The sequence below is a fragment of the Eleutherodactylus coqui genome, chromosome 12 (genome assembly GCF_035609145.1).
Source record: "Eleutherodactylus coqui strain aEleCoq1 chromosome 12, aEleCoq1.hap1, whole genome shotgun sequence".
Classification (NCBI taxonomy): Eukaryota; Metazoa; Chordata; class Amphibia; order Anura; family Eleutherodactylidae; genus Eleutherodactylus; species Eleutherodactylus coqui.
In genome coordinates this window covers 1,976,428-1,993,434 of record NC_089848.1, presented here as the reverse complement: position 1 = coordinate 1,993,434, position 17,007 = coordinate 1,976,428, and the positions used below count along the sequence as shown (strand labels likewise).

At 47.5% G+C, this 17,007-nt stretch overlaps 1 protein-coding gene across 10 annotated transcripts in view; it reads left to right on the top strand.

Annotated features, from left to right (window-relative positions):
- The window catches only part of IKZF1 (IKAROS family zinc finger 1), a 167,436-nt gene that overhangs the window by 137,508 nt on the left and 12,921 nt on the right, over positions 1-17,007 (top strand). For 8 of the 10 annotated variants that reach the window (XM_066585585.1, XM_066585588.1, XM_066585583.1 and 5 more), the window contains 3 exons: positions 8,601-8,768; positions 11,695-11,820; positions 16,199-16,333. In XM_066585585.1, coding sequence (XP_066441682.1) covers positions 8,601-8,768; positions 11,695-11,820; positions 16,199-16,333 — 429 coding nt within the window. The remainder of the gene's footprint in view (positions 1-8,600; positions 8,769-11,694; positions 11,821-16,198; positions 16,334-17,007) is intronic. The other 2 variants (XM_066585591.1, XM_066585584.1) reach the window with 1 other exon arrangement.

The window sequence follows — 17,007 nt, the reverse complement described above, 5'->3', positions numbered from 1 at the left end:
TGTTGGGTCCCGGGCTCCTTATATACTGACATGTTGGATCCCGGGCCCCTTATATACCGTATCCTGGTAAACCGTTTTATACTGACATGTTGGGTCCTGGGCCCCTTATATACTGACATGTTGGGTCCTGGGGCTCCTTATATACCGTATCCTTATACACAGTTATATACTGACATGTTGGGTCCTGGGGCTCCTTATATACCGTATCCTTGTAAACAGTTTTATACTGACATGTTGGGTCCCGGGCTCCTTATATACTGACATGTTGGGTCCTGGGGCCCCTTATATACCGTATCCTTATACACAGTTATATACTGACATGTTGGGTCCCGGGCCCCTTATATACTGACATGTTGGGTCCCGGGGCCCCTTATATACCGTATCCTTATACACAGTTATATACTGACATGTTGGGTCCCGGGCTCCTTATATACTGACATGTTGGGTCCTGGGGCCCCTTATATACCATATCCTTATACACAGTTATATACTGACATGTTGGGTCCCGGGCTCCTTATATACCATATCCTTATACACAGTTATATACTGACATGTTGGGTCCCGGGCTCCTTATATACCATATCCTTATACACAGTTATATACTGACATGTTGGGTCCCGGGCTCCTTATATACTAACCTGTTGGGTCCCGGGCTCCTTATATACTGACATGTTGGGTCCTGGGGCCCCTTATATACCATATCCTTATACACAGTTATATACTGACATGTTGGGTCCCGGGCTCCTTATATACTGACATGTTGGTTCCCGGGGCCCCTTATATACCATATCCTTATACACAGTTATATACTGACATGTTGGGTCCTGGGGCCCCTTATATACCATATCCTTATACACAGTTATATACTGACATGTTGGGTCCCGGGCTCCTTATATACTAACCTGTTGGGTCCCGGGCTCCTTATATACTGACATGTTGGGTCCTGGGGCTCCTTATATACCATATCCTTATACACAGTTATATACTGACATGTTGGGTCCCGGGCTCCTTATATACTGACATGTTGGATCCCGGGCCCCTTATATACTGACATGTTGGGTCCCGGGCCCCTTATATACTGACCTGTTGGGTCCCGGGCCCCTTATATACTGACATGTTGGGTCCCGGGGCCCCTTATAGTAACACCAATTAATATAGTAGCTGCATTCTTGTATTTTTATAGCTGTTTGCCAGGTGACAGTGTGCCCGCGATCAGTGATTGGTGACCACATGTGGTTGGTCCCGCACCCAGAGCTGCCGATGCTTTCCTACATGAACCGCTATATTGTAGGTCCTAGTGCGGTTTAATGGCACTGGCATGAATGAGCGGGACTCTTGGGGTCTCCTTTACGGGGGACGACTGTTGGGCACGTAAGAGTCCGACGCTGGGCCCAAGGATTACTGATCCAGATCTCTGACACGGGCGATAATTGGTCGCGGAGTGGAGGTGGAGCGCCGGGGATCTCCCTGCCCAGCCGCCTCTAGTCATAGACGAACCACTGCCTGTTTACAGAAGCCAGTTGGCTGTCTTTAGGCCCGTCTACAACCACCGATGGAGGAGAAGTGAGGAAATGATCGGTCGGTGTACAATCAGTGGCCGTGTTTACACTGAGACGATTATTCTTCCGTTTGTTCCAACGATTAATTGACCAATTATCATTCCGTGTAAAAGAGCCGTAAACCGGAAGAGACGGCCAAACTAGCCGTGAGGCCGCCTCCGCTGGGCGCCGGTCTGCAGGGTGTACCGCATGTTCCTGAAGCAAACATTACAGTAGGAATCTTCTTCACTTCCTCCTAATCTCTTCCATTGTCATTTGGCAGCCAGCTAAGAAGCGGGATGTTGCCAATGGGGCGGAGCCTAATGTTCTTGGTCTCCTGTTCCTGACCAGCGGTGAGGGAGGCTCCTTTCATAGTCAGATACAGATTTGGAGGAGAAGGATTTTCTAGATTGTTCATCAATGAAAGAAGAACTTCCGAATAACTCTTTCATGTTCTGCATCTAACTGGAGATGTTGAGTGGCTGCTGGGCTCACATTACCGATCACGTGCAGATGCTTCTCCGTGCCGTACGCGGATGGCGCTGATGGCTGAGCACACAGCGCTGTAGTTCTGGGGGTTGTGGTAAACAAATATAAATACAAGTCCCCTCGGGGGACAAAAATGTTTCTAAATTCAATAAAGTAAATGGTACAAATGTGAACTTGGACTGTGGACCTCCTAGGTAATCCTGCGTGCCTGTCCGGTGCCCACATAACGGCAGACAGTGCAGCATGGGCCAAGAAGGTATTGAACGTGGAAACCCATGTGTGCGGACTATCCGGGTGCGCCCCTCAGCACTGTATTATCCATGGGGGGGGCTTTACGTTGTAGCACCCCGGCCAATAACATTGACAGACCACATTCAGCACCACTACACTATTATCGGCACATGGGGCATAGCCAATCATATGCCAGGATAGCACCTACTGTGGTGCAGGGGCCACAAGGCGGAATGCGCTGCAGAATTTTCTGCATGAATTCCCCCTCTAAAATCCACAGCCAAATGCATGTTTTTCTGCCAGTTTTTGCTGCGGATCCGTCCATGGATCAGTGGGTAAACCTGCATGCACAGTTCTGGCGTGTTTCTGCAGCTTTGCGTGTACAGAAGTGACCGCTCATTCTTCCGCATCGGAATTCCCCATGTGGATTTTGCCCGTTCACAGGGATAAATCCCCAGATGCATCCACGGCACAAACCGAGGCAGGAAGGCACAGATATGGCTGTAGTCTTTAGGGGCGGAGTCTTCTGGGGTGAATGCCGTCATGTGACCGCAGCCTTCGCGCTTACTGAGGTGTTCGGCCTGCGGCAGGATCATGAGTCTTCCTCCTCACATCTCCAGATGTAGACCGCAGCCCGAGAATCTTACACTATCTAATGCATTGTGATGGTGGTTAAACCTCTAGGAATCCCGTGAATGTAGGGCATGCTGGGAAGTGACCCGCGCTCCAACACAACCACATCTGCATCTCCGCTGCATGCCGCTAGCTGTCGTCTGGTGGGTTTCCTTGTATTGTGTTTGCATGGGGGTGAAGCATTCTGCATATTACTGTTTAATTCCAGAAGTGCCAGCTCTTGTGACGCCCGTCGGCGCCCTCCTGGTGCTGAAATACTGAACTTCAGATATCTGTTCACACTGAGAAGTATAGAAATAAGGCCAGCTGACTTGGGGGCAAGAGACTCGGGCGCAGATGGCATCGGCAGCACACAGACATCCGTTATACACGGACTCTACACGCATGACTTGCATTAGCAAGTTGTGATGGTCCACATGCATCGCCTCGTCAACCTGTAGTGGGGCTCTGAGGGTTAACACGGACCCCACACATTCCCAAATACACTACGAGGGGCTGCTGATAAGTCTTTGGCTTTACCCAGAAAGAAACCAGATAGGAAGACGACACTTTCCATTTCTCCCCCATCCTCTCCACTGATGCCAACACACTTCTTACATCGGGATTCCAAGTTCTGGAAGCCTTGCAGAAAGAAGGATTTCAGTTGTGCCTCAAACCAGTCATCCGTAGCAGCCATGGCATCAGAAATGGGGTGAAATGTGGTCCCCTTGAGGTGTTTCTTCTGGAAACAGATGATGAGAAGAACCCAGCTTGGTCGGGGGTAATAAGCAATAATTACCTGAAAGCTGCGGAATAAGTTGGCGCTATACAAATACCAAGATTGATTTATTTATTTTCTAGTCGGAGGGCGCTAGATCTGGTGAATAAGGTGGGTGGTCAACCAGCTGGAAGCCTAGCTCCACCAGTTTTGCCGTGGTCACTTGTGCCGTGTGAGCGGAGGCGTTGTCTTGTAGGAACAAGATTCCTTTGGACAGCTTGCTGCGCCTTTTGGCCTTCAGAGCTGCCTTCAATTGGTCCAAAAGTTCAATGTAATACCTTGCATTGATGGTGGAACCATTGTGAAGGTCGTCCACTAGCAGCACACCCTCCTTATCCCAGAACGCAGACGCCATCACCTTAGTGGCTGAGAACCACTGGCCCTCCACTCTGACTGCTCCCCCTAGTGGTGGCTGTATATATCTGTACACAGACGCCATCACCTTAATGGCTGAGGACCACTGGGCCTCCACTCTCTGACTGCTCCTTGGTTTCAGGGTCATACAAATAAATCCAGGTCTCATCCATGGTGACCAGTCGGTCCAGGAAGTTCTTATCAGTCCGGAAACGCTGACAAATGGACCGGGAAGTTGTCACTCCATGCTATTCTGATCTGTTGTCACACATTTGGGGACCCACTGTGCAGATGGCTTCTTCATGGATAATGACAAACACGTTCACCATAAATCCCCATGATGTCGGCTATTCCTGCCGCCATCCGATTCTCCAGTAGGAGGTTGTGCCCAGCATCGGCGATCTCCGGAACAACAACCTCTCTGGGTCGTCCAGGACGTTCCTCATCATTGGCGCTGAAGTGGCCACCCAGTCCATAACTGTAGAATATGAATGGCATTGATCCCCCGATGTCTGCCACATCTCACCAGGAATATCCTGCGCCGACTATCACTCCTCTGCTCTCATTGGCTGTGAATATCGCCTTAGACTCCACCACTTTGTTTTCCCTCGTGCCGAAATCACTGTTGCCATAAGCTACAAACACATATATTAGACACATAAGGCTTTCATGTGATGGAACATCCGTTACCAGAGAAACGGAAAAAGAACAAAGCCAAAGCCTTATCAGCACCCCTCGTATAGCTCCAGAGGTCCAAGAGCCGAACTAACGGGGACATTCCAGATGTAGGATTGAGTGTTGTTTTAGCTATTGATGGATCACAAGATCCTACTTGGTTACATCGATCCCTATGAGATGAATGCAATAAATATACTGCTTTGGTCTCCATTAAACGAGCTTTCAGTTAAACCATGGCTGGTCATGTATCTTGTACCGGACACATCAGCAGTAATAGTCGGACCGACAGATGCAAACATGAGGGGTGTCGGTGCACCTTCTACATCGGGGTCCATCAGAACTAAATGTATCTACTAGCCGTCCCCATCAGATGGAGCCCACAGAGGCTCATTTAGCACTTTCTTGTTATGCAGACGGCCGGAGCACCAGATGAGTTTCGCACGGCTCTGGACACATGGACCGCTGGCCAAGGCTTTATACACAGAGGGTCATTACTTCTCATACATCTACACCAATGACATTTCAGGCTTCCTATACATCGGGGGGTTTTCTCATTTTTTTTGTATGGTTTGTAAAAAATGTTTTTATACTCCTGCGTTAATTCTATAGAGACGTCAACGAAAAAGTGTAAAACTGAGCAACTAAACTAGCTAAATGTTGTGGCCTCATCTGACGGCAGCATGGTGCCGCACAGACGTACCGCAACCTCCGGCAGAACCCTAAATGTTGTGGCCTCATCTGACGGCAGCATGGTGCCGCACAGACGTACCGCAACCTCCGGCAGAACCCTAAATGTTGTGGCCTCATCTGACGGCAGCATGGTGCCGCACAGACGTACCGCAACCTCCGGCAGAACCCTAAATGTTGTGGCCTCATCTGACGGCAGCATGGTGCCGCACAGACGTACCGCAACCTCCGGCAGAACCCTAAATATTGTGGCCTCATCTGACGGCAGCATGTGTGCCGCACAGACGTACCGCAACCTCCGGCAGAACCCTAAATATTGATGATTGGTAACTAATGATCTGCGGCAGCGGCCTCCCTGCGCTGGGCGCTGCGGGCTGTAGAAGCGGCTACAGTATATAATAATGCAGAACCGTAAAAGCTACTTGAGTCGTCATAGTGATAATGATAAGCAGCTGTAAGATGCGAGGGCTCCTCCTGCCGCCGTGCAGACGTCCTCTCGGGCCCCCAGATCTGCTAACTAGGATACAGTACTACTGTACTGAATGTTATTCAGCATTTGCCCAAAACCTTAAAAAATGTATGTTTTTTTTGTTGCATACCATAAAGAATTTACATTTTTTTCCTGTAAATGTATAGAAAATGTACACTACTGCTAAAACCGTCAGCCCTAAGTCTCACACACTCCACTATATTATGGCTCTATAGCATGGCACCCATAGATGTCTACGGGCTTCATTGGGCCTCTGGATGCCTCCAATTTCTTCAGGATGCACATTGAGGCTTTTCTATCAGCTCATTTGGAATTTTATGGAAAGCAAATTTGGGCATGCTTCATTAAGGGCTGCATTAAAGGGTTATCCAGTTGCAAAGTATTGATGGCATATTCATAGTATATAGGCCATTAATCGTTTATTGGTTGTCTGCCAACAGAGATCCCTGACAATCAGCTATTCAATGGGCTGGTGTGCTAATGCAGGTAGCAGACAGCTCTGTTCTCACTGCAGTGGCCACTCTTGGTATTGCAGGGCAAGTTCCCATTGAAGTGAATGGCCTGCTATACGAAGCAGGATAGACCACCAATATTCTACAACTGGCCAACCCTTTCTTGCTCCATTCAGCATTATGGTTTTAAATTATTAATTCTAAACCCGCTTTCCCAATGTTATACCTCCTACATTGCTTAACAGCCAGGTATTAATGGCTTTGTACTGTTGCTTCCATCAGTTGTACTTCTCCCCATGCTAGAGCCTCCTCAGAGAGCGCGGATCCAAGGTGGCCATCTCTGATAGGCAGCTGCCCATACCCATTCAGATCTGGCCTGGAGAGCCGTGTCCTTTCTGAGCAGCTTTATTAGGGAGTGTAAAGTCCTCGCACATTAGATACCCGTCAATGACAAGACGCTTATTAGTACTGTCTAAATGCAGACTGGCAGACGCTGCACTGAAGCATCCGTGGCGCCCGCTGCGCTAAGACTACGCTCTGAACTCCTAGTGCGTGCTGTTAGCACTCTGGTGCATTCTGTGACTCTTACCCCGCTCCCTATTCTAGAAACCTTTCTCATGGTCTAGTGAGGTCACAAAGTGCCTAAAACACATAAGGACCGTGGTGCAAAGGCGAGCGTGCCGGCCGGTGAGGCCAGAGGCAGCCCGCAGCCCAGTAGTAAATCTATCCTATTATTTTAGTCTTCAGTATTGTTCACTTCTAAACCAATTATTGTAACATGATAACCAACCGAACCAGAAAATGGAAAGGTTTCATCAGTCTGGGCTGCAGACGTTTTCTTGGAAGGTTGCAAACCACTAACTTTTCCCATGTTACATGCCTGCAGTCTCCGTGTACCATGTGTGGGCTTTGCCGCCTGCAGTCTCCGTGTGCCATGTGTGGGCTTTGCCGCCTGCAGTCGCCGTGTGCCATGTATGGGCTTTGCAGCCTGCAGTCGCCATGTGTGGGCTCTGCAGTCCGTAGGGGCCGTGTGTCATGTATGGGCTTTACAGCCCACAGGGGCCATGTGTCATGTATGGGCTTTGCAGCCTGCAGCCGCCATGTGTGGGCTCTGCAGCCCGCAGGGGCCGTGTGCCATGTGTGGGCTCTGCAGCCCGCAGGGGCCGTGTGCCATGTGTGGACTCTGCAGCCCGCAGGGGCCGTGTGCCATGTGTGGGCTCTGCAGCCCGCAGGGGCCGTGTGCCATGTGTGGGCTCTGCAGCCCGCAGGGGCCGTGTGCCATGTGTGGGCTCTGCAGCCCGCAGGGGCCGTGTGCCATGTGTGGGCTCTGCAGCCCGCAGGGGCCGCGTGCCATGTGTGGGCTCTGCAGCCCGCAGGGGCCGTGGCGGTGCTAACTCCCTGTCATACTCCTTGTGAAGGCTTTCACTTTCTCGGCAGACAGTCATGGGCTGTAAGTTTTGTGAGCTCTTGAGACTATTAATTCAGAAAGCCCCTGATAATATCCTGCAGGGATAATGGATAATGTCCCTCAGCGCGGTGTTGCCTGCTCATTTTGATTTCACCCTCTCATTCTCTTCCCTGATTTGGCCGCTTAGGGACAGACAGGTAATGGAGAAGAAATTGAAAGGGAAAATACATGGGAAAATGTAAATGAAAAGAAGTTATTATAACTGCTATAATGAAGTGCCTTTCATTTAAATATAAGAATGTAACGCTGAAATGAACTTGTGATCCTGAAATGCATTTTTAATGAGTTCCCTTTTTATTTTTGCTGCTTCAGTAGCATATTTTAAAGACCCTTTGAAAAAAAAAAGCTACATTAAAAAAAAAACACCAAATGCCACAACATACAAAATTGGATATTGGTTTATTCCAAAACTGCTGATCAGGAAGAGTGGCTCTTCAACACAAAAATGTTGCAGTCACTTTATTTAAATGAGGTTGAATTTGCATTGTGATGTGCCATTCTGATTTAGAAAAAAAAATTAGATTTTCAGATCAAATTGACCCAGCCAGCGAAGCGTTAAGGAACTGGCAGGTCTAGTCTAAAAGCCTCATGTTCTATCAAACCTGCAGACGACGGAAGTCACACACTTCGAGAGAGAAAACAACTTTCTTGCTGAAATCTTCTTCTTGTAACGGTGTTCCGTTTTGTTCTCACATAAGTACGTACAGCGCCCGGTGACGGACGGACGGACGTAGATCGCTGGCTCTATACGTCGCAGGGCTGCTTTGTATTCCATTGATGCGTCTCGTCATTCACTCTATATTTTTATTGTCTTTAATCCCAGGAGAACGGCCATTTCAATGCAACCAATGTGGTGCCTCATTTACCCAGAAAGGCAATCTGCTCCGCCACATTAAATTACACTCTGGCGAGAAACCCTTTAAGTGTCACTTGTGTAACTATGCATGCCGACGCAGAGATGCCCTCACCGGTCATCTCCGGACACATTCTGGTAAGTGAGGGAGAAGGCTGCAAGCAACAGCAAGGGTGTAGTTGTATGAAGTTGGGGCAGCAGAAGACTCCGTTTTTATAACTTTAACTATGGTTGCATTATCCTGTGGACAATTACAGCAAGAAGAGCCGCTCTGAAGCACAAACTGCTGCTTTTAGGTGTAAAATGCCATTTAAACTAAAAGAAACATTTAGCGGCACATGTAAGGTTTTTATTTTTGGGTAGACTTAATAGATGTGGTAGAGGGAAATACTCCATGCAGTCTTCAGTACTCTGCAGAGCCATCGACTCCCTCATACATGACTAATTTAACATGATGGAGATGTCACACATGACCTTTTATTGCTTTGAACAATACTATTAGCTTAGTAAAGCAGGGATGCAATGATCATCACAGGGGCGTCGGAGTGGATTTTTTTTTTTTTCCTGAAGATAGCAAATGGATCCCCTGCCGCTCCCGTACTGACTGATGGACCTTGTTCACATGACTACAGCAGGAACGTGCTCACATGTGACTGCTGCAGCCAATCACTGGGCGCAGCAGTGTCCCATCATACAGGCCAGTGATTGGCTGCAGGGGTTACATGAGGGTCATTCCGTGTCAGTTCAACCAACGCTCCTGGTCGACCATCTCAGATTTCAATGAAACTTTGCACAGGATATGTGATCAAAAATTGCCTGGCGAGTTCAGGTGAGCCCCAAGCTTTGGCCTAAGATGGTCAGAATATCATTTTATCTATTTTAGCATAAATAACTAGTTATTTATTCCACAAATGCTAGCCTTAGATAATCTTAGTATCCAATATGGATAGAGTGCTAAATAAGCCCAGTGATCACTGGAATATACCACACTCAATGATATTCTGACCATCTTAGGCCAAAGCTTGGGGCTCACCTGAACTCGCCAGGCAATTTTTGATCACATAAGTTTCTTGAGCACAAAAAGTTGTCTCATTCCAAAAATAATTTACCTTCTCATGATTTCTAAACTAATTATACATCCATGCAAAACTTACACTTCTTTTATTATTTGACCTCCGAGTGCATAGGACCTTCACAGGCATTGATATTCTCCCATCTAGAAGGTCTGGGAACAAAATGAAAAACATCGAATCTTGTAGAGCAAAAAATTCTCTTCCAAATAGAACAAAAATGAAAAAAAAAAAAGGAGTACATTCCGATTTTCACCTTTAAAAAAGGGAAAAATTTGCCAAAAAAACCTGTTTTTTGCCATTTTTGACTCATTGTATCTTAAGAGCTCTGCATCCTTTTGGGTCCATAATGTGAATAATGAGGACCATTTCTATGGAGTACACATTGATACATTCAGAGCTGAGTTGGATCGCATTGATTAGGAGTTATTACTGCCTAAAATAGGAGTTTTATTTTGCGCAATGGAATTTTTCAGCTCCTTTGACATGCAATGGGGGCAGAATGATGATAAGAGGGTCAGAATGATGATAAGAGGGGCAGAATGATGATAAGAGGGGCAGTCTGAGGAGCTTAGCTGGACTCAGCACCAAAAGGTCTCCTAGTGTGTGAAGGTTCATTGCTCTAGAGTCATTGGAACTGGCTTGGCAATGGATTGAAATCGCCACTTTTTTCAGGTTGCGCGCTGTAATCACATGACAACCCCCTAGATTAAGACCTGTAGGCTGTAATCACATGACAACCCCCTAGATTAAGACCTGTAGGCTGTAATCACATGACAACCCCCTAGATTAAGACCTGTAGGCTGTAATCACATGACAACCCCCTAGATTAAGACCTGTGGGCTGTAATCACATGACAACCCCCTAGATTAAGACCTGTAGGCTGTAATCACATGACAACCCCCTAGATTAAGACCTGTAGGCTGTAATCACATGACAACCCCCTAGATTAAGACCTGTAGGCTGTAATCACATGACAACCCCCTAGATTAAGACCTGTAGGCTGTAATCACATGACAACCCCCTAGATTAAGACCTGTAGGCTGTAATCACATGACAACCCCCTAGATTAAGACCTGTAGCTCGTGAACCAAAGCACTTTGAAGCCTAATATTCTGGCTATCTTAGTTTAGGGTCAGGGTCTATCTTTGTGCAAAGTTTCATTGAAATCTGAGATGGTCGACCGGGAGCGTTGGTTGAACTGACACGGAATGGCCCATGTGTCTTAGGCAGACTGATGTGGATCCGCCTTGCCACACACCGGTTTGACTTTGGGCTAACTGCAGAGGCTGCACTTGGAGACCCTTGTTTTTCATCATTGACCCTTCCAAGCTGGATAGTCTTTGCTGCAGGGTCACCAGATGGTCCTGGTAGTGCGGCGGCTTACACTGCAGGACCTGATGGTGTGAACAGAGGTCACGGCTGGCAGCACAGCAGCATAACAAGGTCCAGGCGGAGGATCAGGGCAGCCAGCGAGCAATAATGTGGACCATTAATCCAAATAGTGGAGGGTGAAGGCAAAACCAGAATCTACACAAACAAGGGCTTGATCACAAATACCAGTAGGTGACCGATGGTTAGAAGTAGATGCCGGGATGGCATTGGAGAGGAACAGGTTTAGTGCACGCTGGCCCCTTAAGTGGTGGGGCGCGTGAGCCCTACAGGCAGACAGTAGGGACACAGTGGGAATGAGCAGAGCGATGGGGGACCCATGGACGAGGCAGGGGAGCGGCGTCAGGTTGGGTCTGGGCCGCCGCTGCAGTCATTCAGTACAGCTGCTCTTTTATTTCATCAGATTGGCTCCCTTCATATTTATTTCTGACACGTTTCACTGGGCGCTAAAAGTGGGAAATAATGTAACCTAAAATAGTCTGTTTTATCAGAAAAGTATCCTATTGTATACTGATCCTGTGATATTCCTGCTGCCCCTGCAGAGGGGTATATAGCAGTAGACACTGGACACATTTGACCTGATTTCCCGTATTCTCTTGTAGTAGGTAAACCACATAAATGCGGCTATTGTGGTCGCAGCTACAAACAACGCAGCTCCTTGGAAGAACATAAAGAGAGGTGCCACAACTACCTGCAGAGCATGGGCCTGCAGAACAACCCCTACGCAGGTAAGTCCTCTGGAGTACAGTGATGCTGATGATACAGAATAGTCCATGTGTAACTGCTGGCAGACTGAACAGGGCTCGGCTTACACAGCGCAGGCGGGGTATATGGCAGGAAATGCTGGCGACACACATATCCCAGATGGGCCCGATGGGTCCATGCCTGCCTTTTCTGCTGTGTTGGAGACCATAGCTCACTAGACTTTTCTGTATAGGGGAAAAAATTAACAGAAGATTGGGGGGGGGCTTATCTGGGGGATCACTGGGGGGGGGGGCTTAGCTGGGGATCATGGGGGGACGGGACGGGGGGACAACTTAGCTGGGGATCATGGGGGGGGGGGGGACAACTTAGCTGGGGATCATGGGGCAAGTCTTCAAACTCAGTGAGGTTCATTTTCTGTAACTTGAGCTGCAGCTTTACAGACATCGGCCACTTCAGATAGTAACACTAAATACAATCTGCCTGTCCGGCTGTAACTTCACAACACTTGTCTCCCCCCCAATCACATAAGCAGCATAAGTTCAGTTCTAGTGCCGTACTCACACAAGGTCTCACAACATAACAGCTGCCACAACTGTCAGTGGCGGAGTCTCCAGGTAGAGATAACTATGATATGAGAGACAGATATGAGATGGCTATGATCTGATATGATATGAGATAGATATGATATGGCTCGCACATTTCCTTTTCCACATACACTCAGTAAAGTTCCTAGAATGACAGGAGTCTAGGAGAAATATACCTCCCATCCACTACAACTCCTATCATCCTGGATAGATATATGAGAGAGATTAGATAATTAGCTACATAGATATGGGAGAGAGAGAGAGAGAGCTATGCTATGGATAAATGTGAGATAGATACTGTAAATGTGAGAGTTAAGGCCCATTTACACAGGACTACTGTTGGGCAAACGATGCCCGACACTCGTCCCTGTCTCTCCACACTCCTGCACGGGAGCTAGCAGAGCTGTCTAGCACACGGAGCGGTCAGCAGGGGGCGGGGCAGTGCAGGAGATTTCTCTCCTCGCTCCTCTCCATTCACATAACACAGCGGCGGTTCACTACTGAACAACAGCTGCTTAAACTAAACGATGAGCACGGGGGCAAGTGTCGGGCAGCGTTTGCGACATTCGTCCCTTGTAAATGGAGCTTTAGACACGAGATAGATTTAATAATTAGATATAGATGTCAGAGAGAGAGACTAAGAGATATGAGAAAGATAGATATGTGATATACTGCTGGATATGAGATGGCTAGAAAGATAAATAGAGGGATAGATTAGATAATTAGCTAGATATGAGACATATATTAGACATTCAGTCCTGGTATCATCACGCTGCACAAATGGGAATTAATTGTGAAGAAACAAATCCAGCCGGTCTGCAGCACTATGTGTTCCATTAAAATGACCTAAAAAAACCTATTGAAGTCAATGGGGGGAGTGAAACGTAATTCCATCTATCTGTTCCAAACAAGGAATGTGGAGACGGCAGCGCCAACACGGATGTGAGCGCCCGCTCTGTAGTCATCAATGACGCTTCGGGCAAAACTAATTATCTGCTTGTGAATACAATTATGAACTTGTCAAGTGAAGTAGCACTCACTGTTTGCTGTCTTACTCAGGAGGAGCCTATATACTGTCCGATTCCTCAGACGGGGGCCTATATACTAGTAACATAGTTCATAAGGCTGAATGAAGACAATGTCCATCTAGTCCAGCCTGTCTATCCTACTGTGTTGATCCAGAGGAAGGCAAAAAACCCCAAGGCCAGAAGCCAATTAGCCCTTTTGGGGAAAAAATTCCTTCCTGACTCCCTAATGGCAATCAGACTGTTCCCTGGATCAACCCCTAATGGTTCCTACCTGCCTGTATACCCGGATTAACAATTAACCTAAGATTTATAGCCTATAATGTCCTTCTCCAGAAAGACATCAAGTCCCCTTTTAAACTCCTCTAAGGATTTTGCCATCACCACTTCCTCAGGCAGAGAGTTCCACAGTCTAACTGCTCTTACAGTAAAGAACCCCCTTCTATGTTGGTGATGAAACCTGCTTTCCTCTAATCGTAGCGGATGCCCTCTTGTTACTGTTGCAGTCCTGGTATAAACAGATCCTGGGAGAGATCCTTGTATTGTCCCCTCATGTACTTATACATGGTTATTTGGTCGCCCCTTAGCCGTCTTTTTTCCGGGGTGAATAATCCCAGTTTTGGTGCCTCTCTGGGTATTCCAGTCCCTTCATTCCATGTATTAGTTTAGTTGCCCTTCTTTGAACCCCCTCAAGCACTGTGACATCTTTCCTGAGCACCGGTGACCAGAACTGTACGCAGTATTCCATGTGAGGCCTTACAAGTGCCTTATATAGTGGGAGGATAATGTTCTCGTCCTTCGCCCCTATACCTCTTTTACTGCACCCCAAGGCTTTATTTGCCTTTGCAGCAGCTGACTGGCATTGGTTGCTCCAGTTCAGTCTACAATCCACTAGTACCCCCAGATCCTTTTCCATATCACTTTTCCCTAGTGGTACCCCATTAAGTGAATATTAGTGACATCCGTTTCTCCTGCCCATGTGAATAGTCTTACATTTATCAACATTGAACTTCATTCCCCATCCCCCCCCCCCCCCCAAGCCCCCGGCTTATCCAGGTCCGTTTGTAGCCGCACATTGTCCTCCGTTGTATTAATTATATTGTATAATTTAGTGTCATCTGCAAATATTGATATTTTGCTGTGCAGCCCCTCTATCAGGTCGGTGATAAATATGTTGAACAGAGTGGGGCCTTGTACTGAACCCTGTGGCCCCCGCTAGTGACTGTGGTCCAATCAGAGTAGGAACCATTTATTACCACCCTCTGCTTTCTATCATTGAGCCAATTTTTAACCCAATTACAAGCGTTTTCGCCCAGTCCGAGCCTCTCATTTTATATATCAGCCTATTATGTGGCACGGTGTCAAACGCTTTAGAGAAGTCCAGATATATGAGATCAATAGATTCTCCCTGGTCCAGCTTAGAGCTTACTTCATCGTAGAGCTTACTTCATCGTAGAAACTGATCAGATTTGTCTGACATGAGCGACCCTTCATGAATCCATGCTGGTGAGGAGTTATTCCCTTATTCTCCTTGAGGTGCTCATCGATGGCGTCTCTCAGAATCCCCTCGAAAATTTTTCCCATTACTGAAGTGAGACTTACTGGCCTGTAGTTACCAGGCTCACTTTTGGTCCCCTTTTTATAAATTGGAACCACGTTGGCAATGCGCCAATCCAATGGTACAACACCAGTCTTGATAGTGTCTAGAAATATTAGGTATAGCGGCCTAGCTATCTCATCACTTAGTTCCCTTAGTATCCTTGGGTGTATTCCATCTGGGCCTGGCGATTTATCGATTTCACTCTTCTTTAACCTGTTCCGCACTTCCTCCTGCGTTAGGTATGCCATATTTTGCGAGGGGTTTATTTTATTCCCCTGTATCTTGTGTGGCATTTCCTTTTCGTTTGTGAATACGCTTGAAAAGAAACAATTTAATAGATTTGCCTTCCCTCCATCATCTTCAATGATTCCTCCTGCATTATTTGTTAAAGGGCCAGTGCTCTCCCTGCAAATCATTTTGCTGTTAATATAGTTGAAAAATAGTTTTGGGTTGTTTTTGCTCTCTTTGGCGATCAGTCTTTCCGCCTCCTTCTTAGAAATTTTGATCGTATCTTTGCATATTTTGTTTTTCTCCCTGTACGATTTTAGCGTTTCTTCGCTGCCTTCTTGCTTTAGTAGTTTGTAGGTTCTGTACAGTTTCTCACAAGAGCCTATATACTGTACGATTCCTCACACGAGGGCCTATATACGGAACGATTCCTCACACAGGGGTCTATATACTGTACGGCTCCTCACACGAGGGCCTATATACTGTACGATCCCGCATACGAGCCTATATACTGTATGATTCGGCACATGAGATGTAAACGACACGTTGCGCACGCTATCACATTTTGTGGCCACACAGCACACTGTTTCCTGCAGCCTCGGCTCTTCCTGCTTTGTTCTACTTTCAGCTCTTCCTGCACATATTTAGCTGCGCTGCTATATATCCCCGCCACCGATAGTGTACAGACCACCATCTGTAGACCAGGTCTTAGTGCACCCCGCTAGGACCACCGCTGGGACGGCCGGCAGGCACTCTACCGCCAACAGTTCTCCCGTGTAAAGGGGCCTCAGTATTTGTTTTTTAGTAGAGCTGGAGAACAGAGCGATCGTTGGCCCCGGAGCGCCCAGACGTATTATGTGGCCCTCACGTATAACAGATATTGCCCGTCTGTCCGTTCATGCACTATTTCTCGGGTTTACGGAAAAGCTGCATTTCTTACAACTTTTCTTTCCTTTGATTACAGCAATAAAAGAGGAGGCCAATCACGGTGAGATGGCAGAAGACCTCTCCAAGCTCGGCGCTGAAAGGGCTCTTGTGTTGGACAGACTTGCAAGTAATGTTGCCAAACGTAAGAGCTGTATGCCTCAGAAATTTGTGGGTAAGAGTTCGTAGCCTTAATTTACCTTAGTGTAATAGCCAACCGCACGCCTCACGGGGGAGGGAAGTATGTGAACCCTTCATTAGTCAAAATACAGTAGGATTAGGTCACCAACATTCCAGAAGGCACATTCTGAACACTTCAAATTGCTTCACAGCCAATCTGCCCTTCCTGGTTGCTGCTGACAGGACATGTGACTGCTGCAGCCAATCACTGGCTATAGAGTGCTGCTGTGACTAGTGAGTGCTGCTGACAGGACATGTAACTGCTGCAGCCAATCTCTGGGTATAGAGTGCTGCTGTGACTAGTGAGTGCTTCTGACAGGACATGTGACTGCTGCAGCCAAGTGCTGCTGTGGCTAGTGAGTGCTGGCTGCAGCAGTCACATGTCCTGTCAGCAATCACTGACTATATAGTGCTGCTGTGGCTAGTGAGTGCTGCTGACAGGACATGTGACTGCTGCTGTGGCTAGTGAGTGCTGCTGACAGGACATGTGACTGCTGCAGCCAATCCCTGGCTATAGAGTGCTGCTGTGGCTAGTGAGTGCTGCTGACAGGACATGTGATTGCTGCAGCCAATTATTGGCTATAGAGTGCTGCTGACAAGACATGTGACTGCTGCAGCCAATCACTGGCTATAGAGTGCTGCTGTAGCTAGTGAGTGCTGCTGACAGGA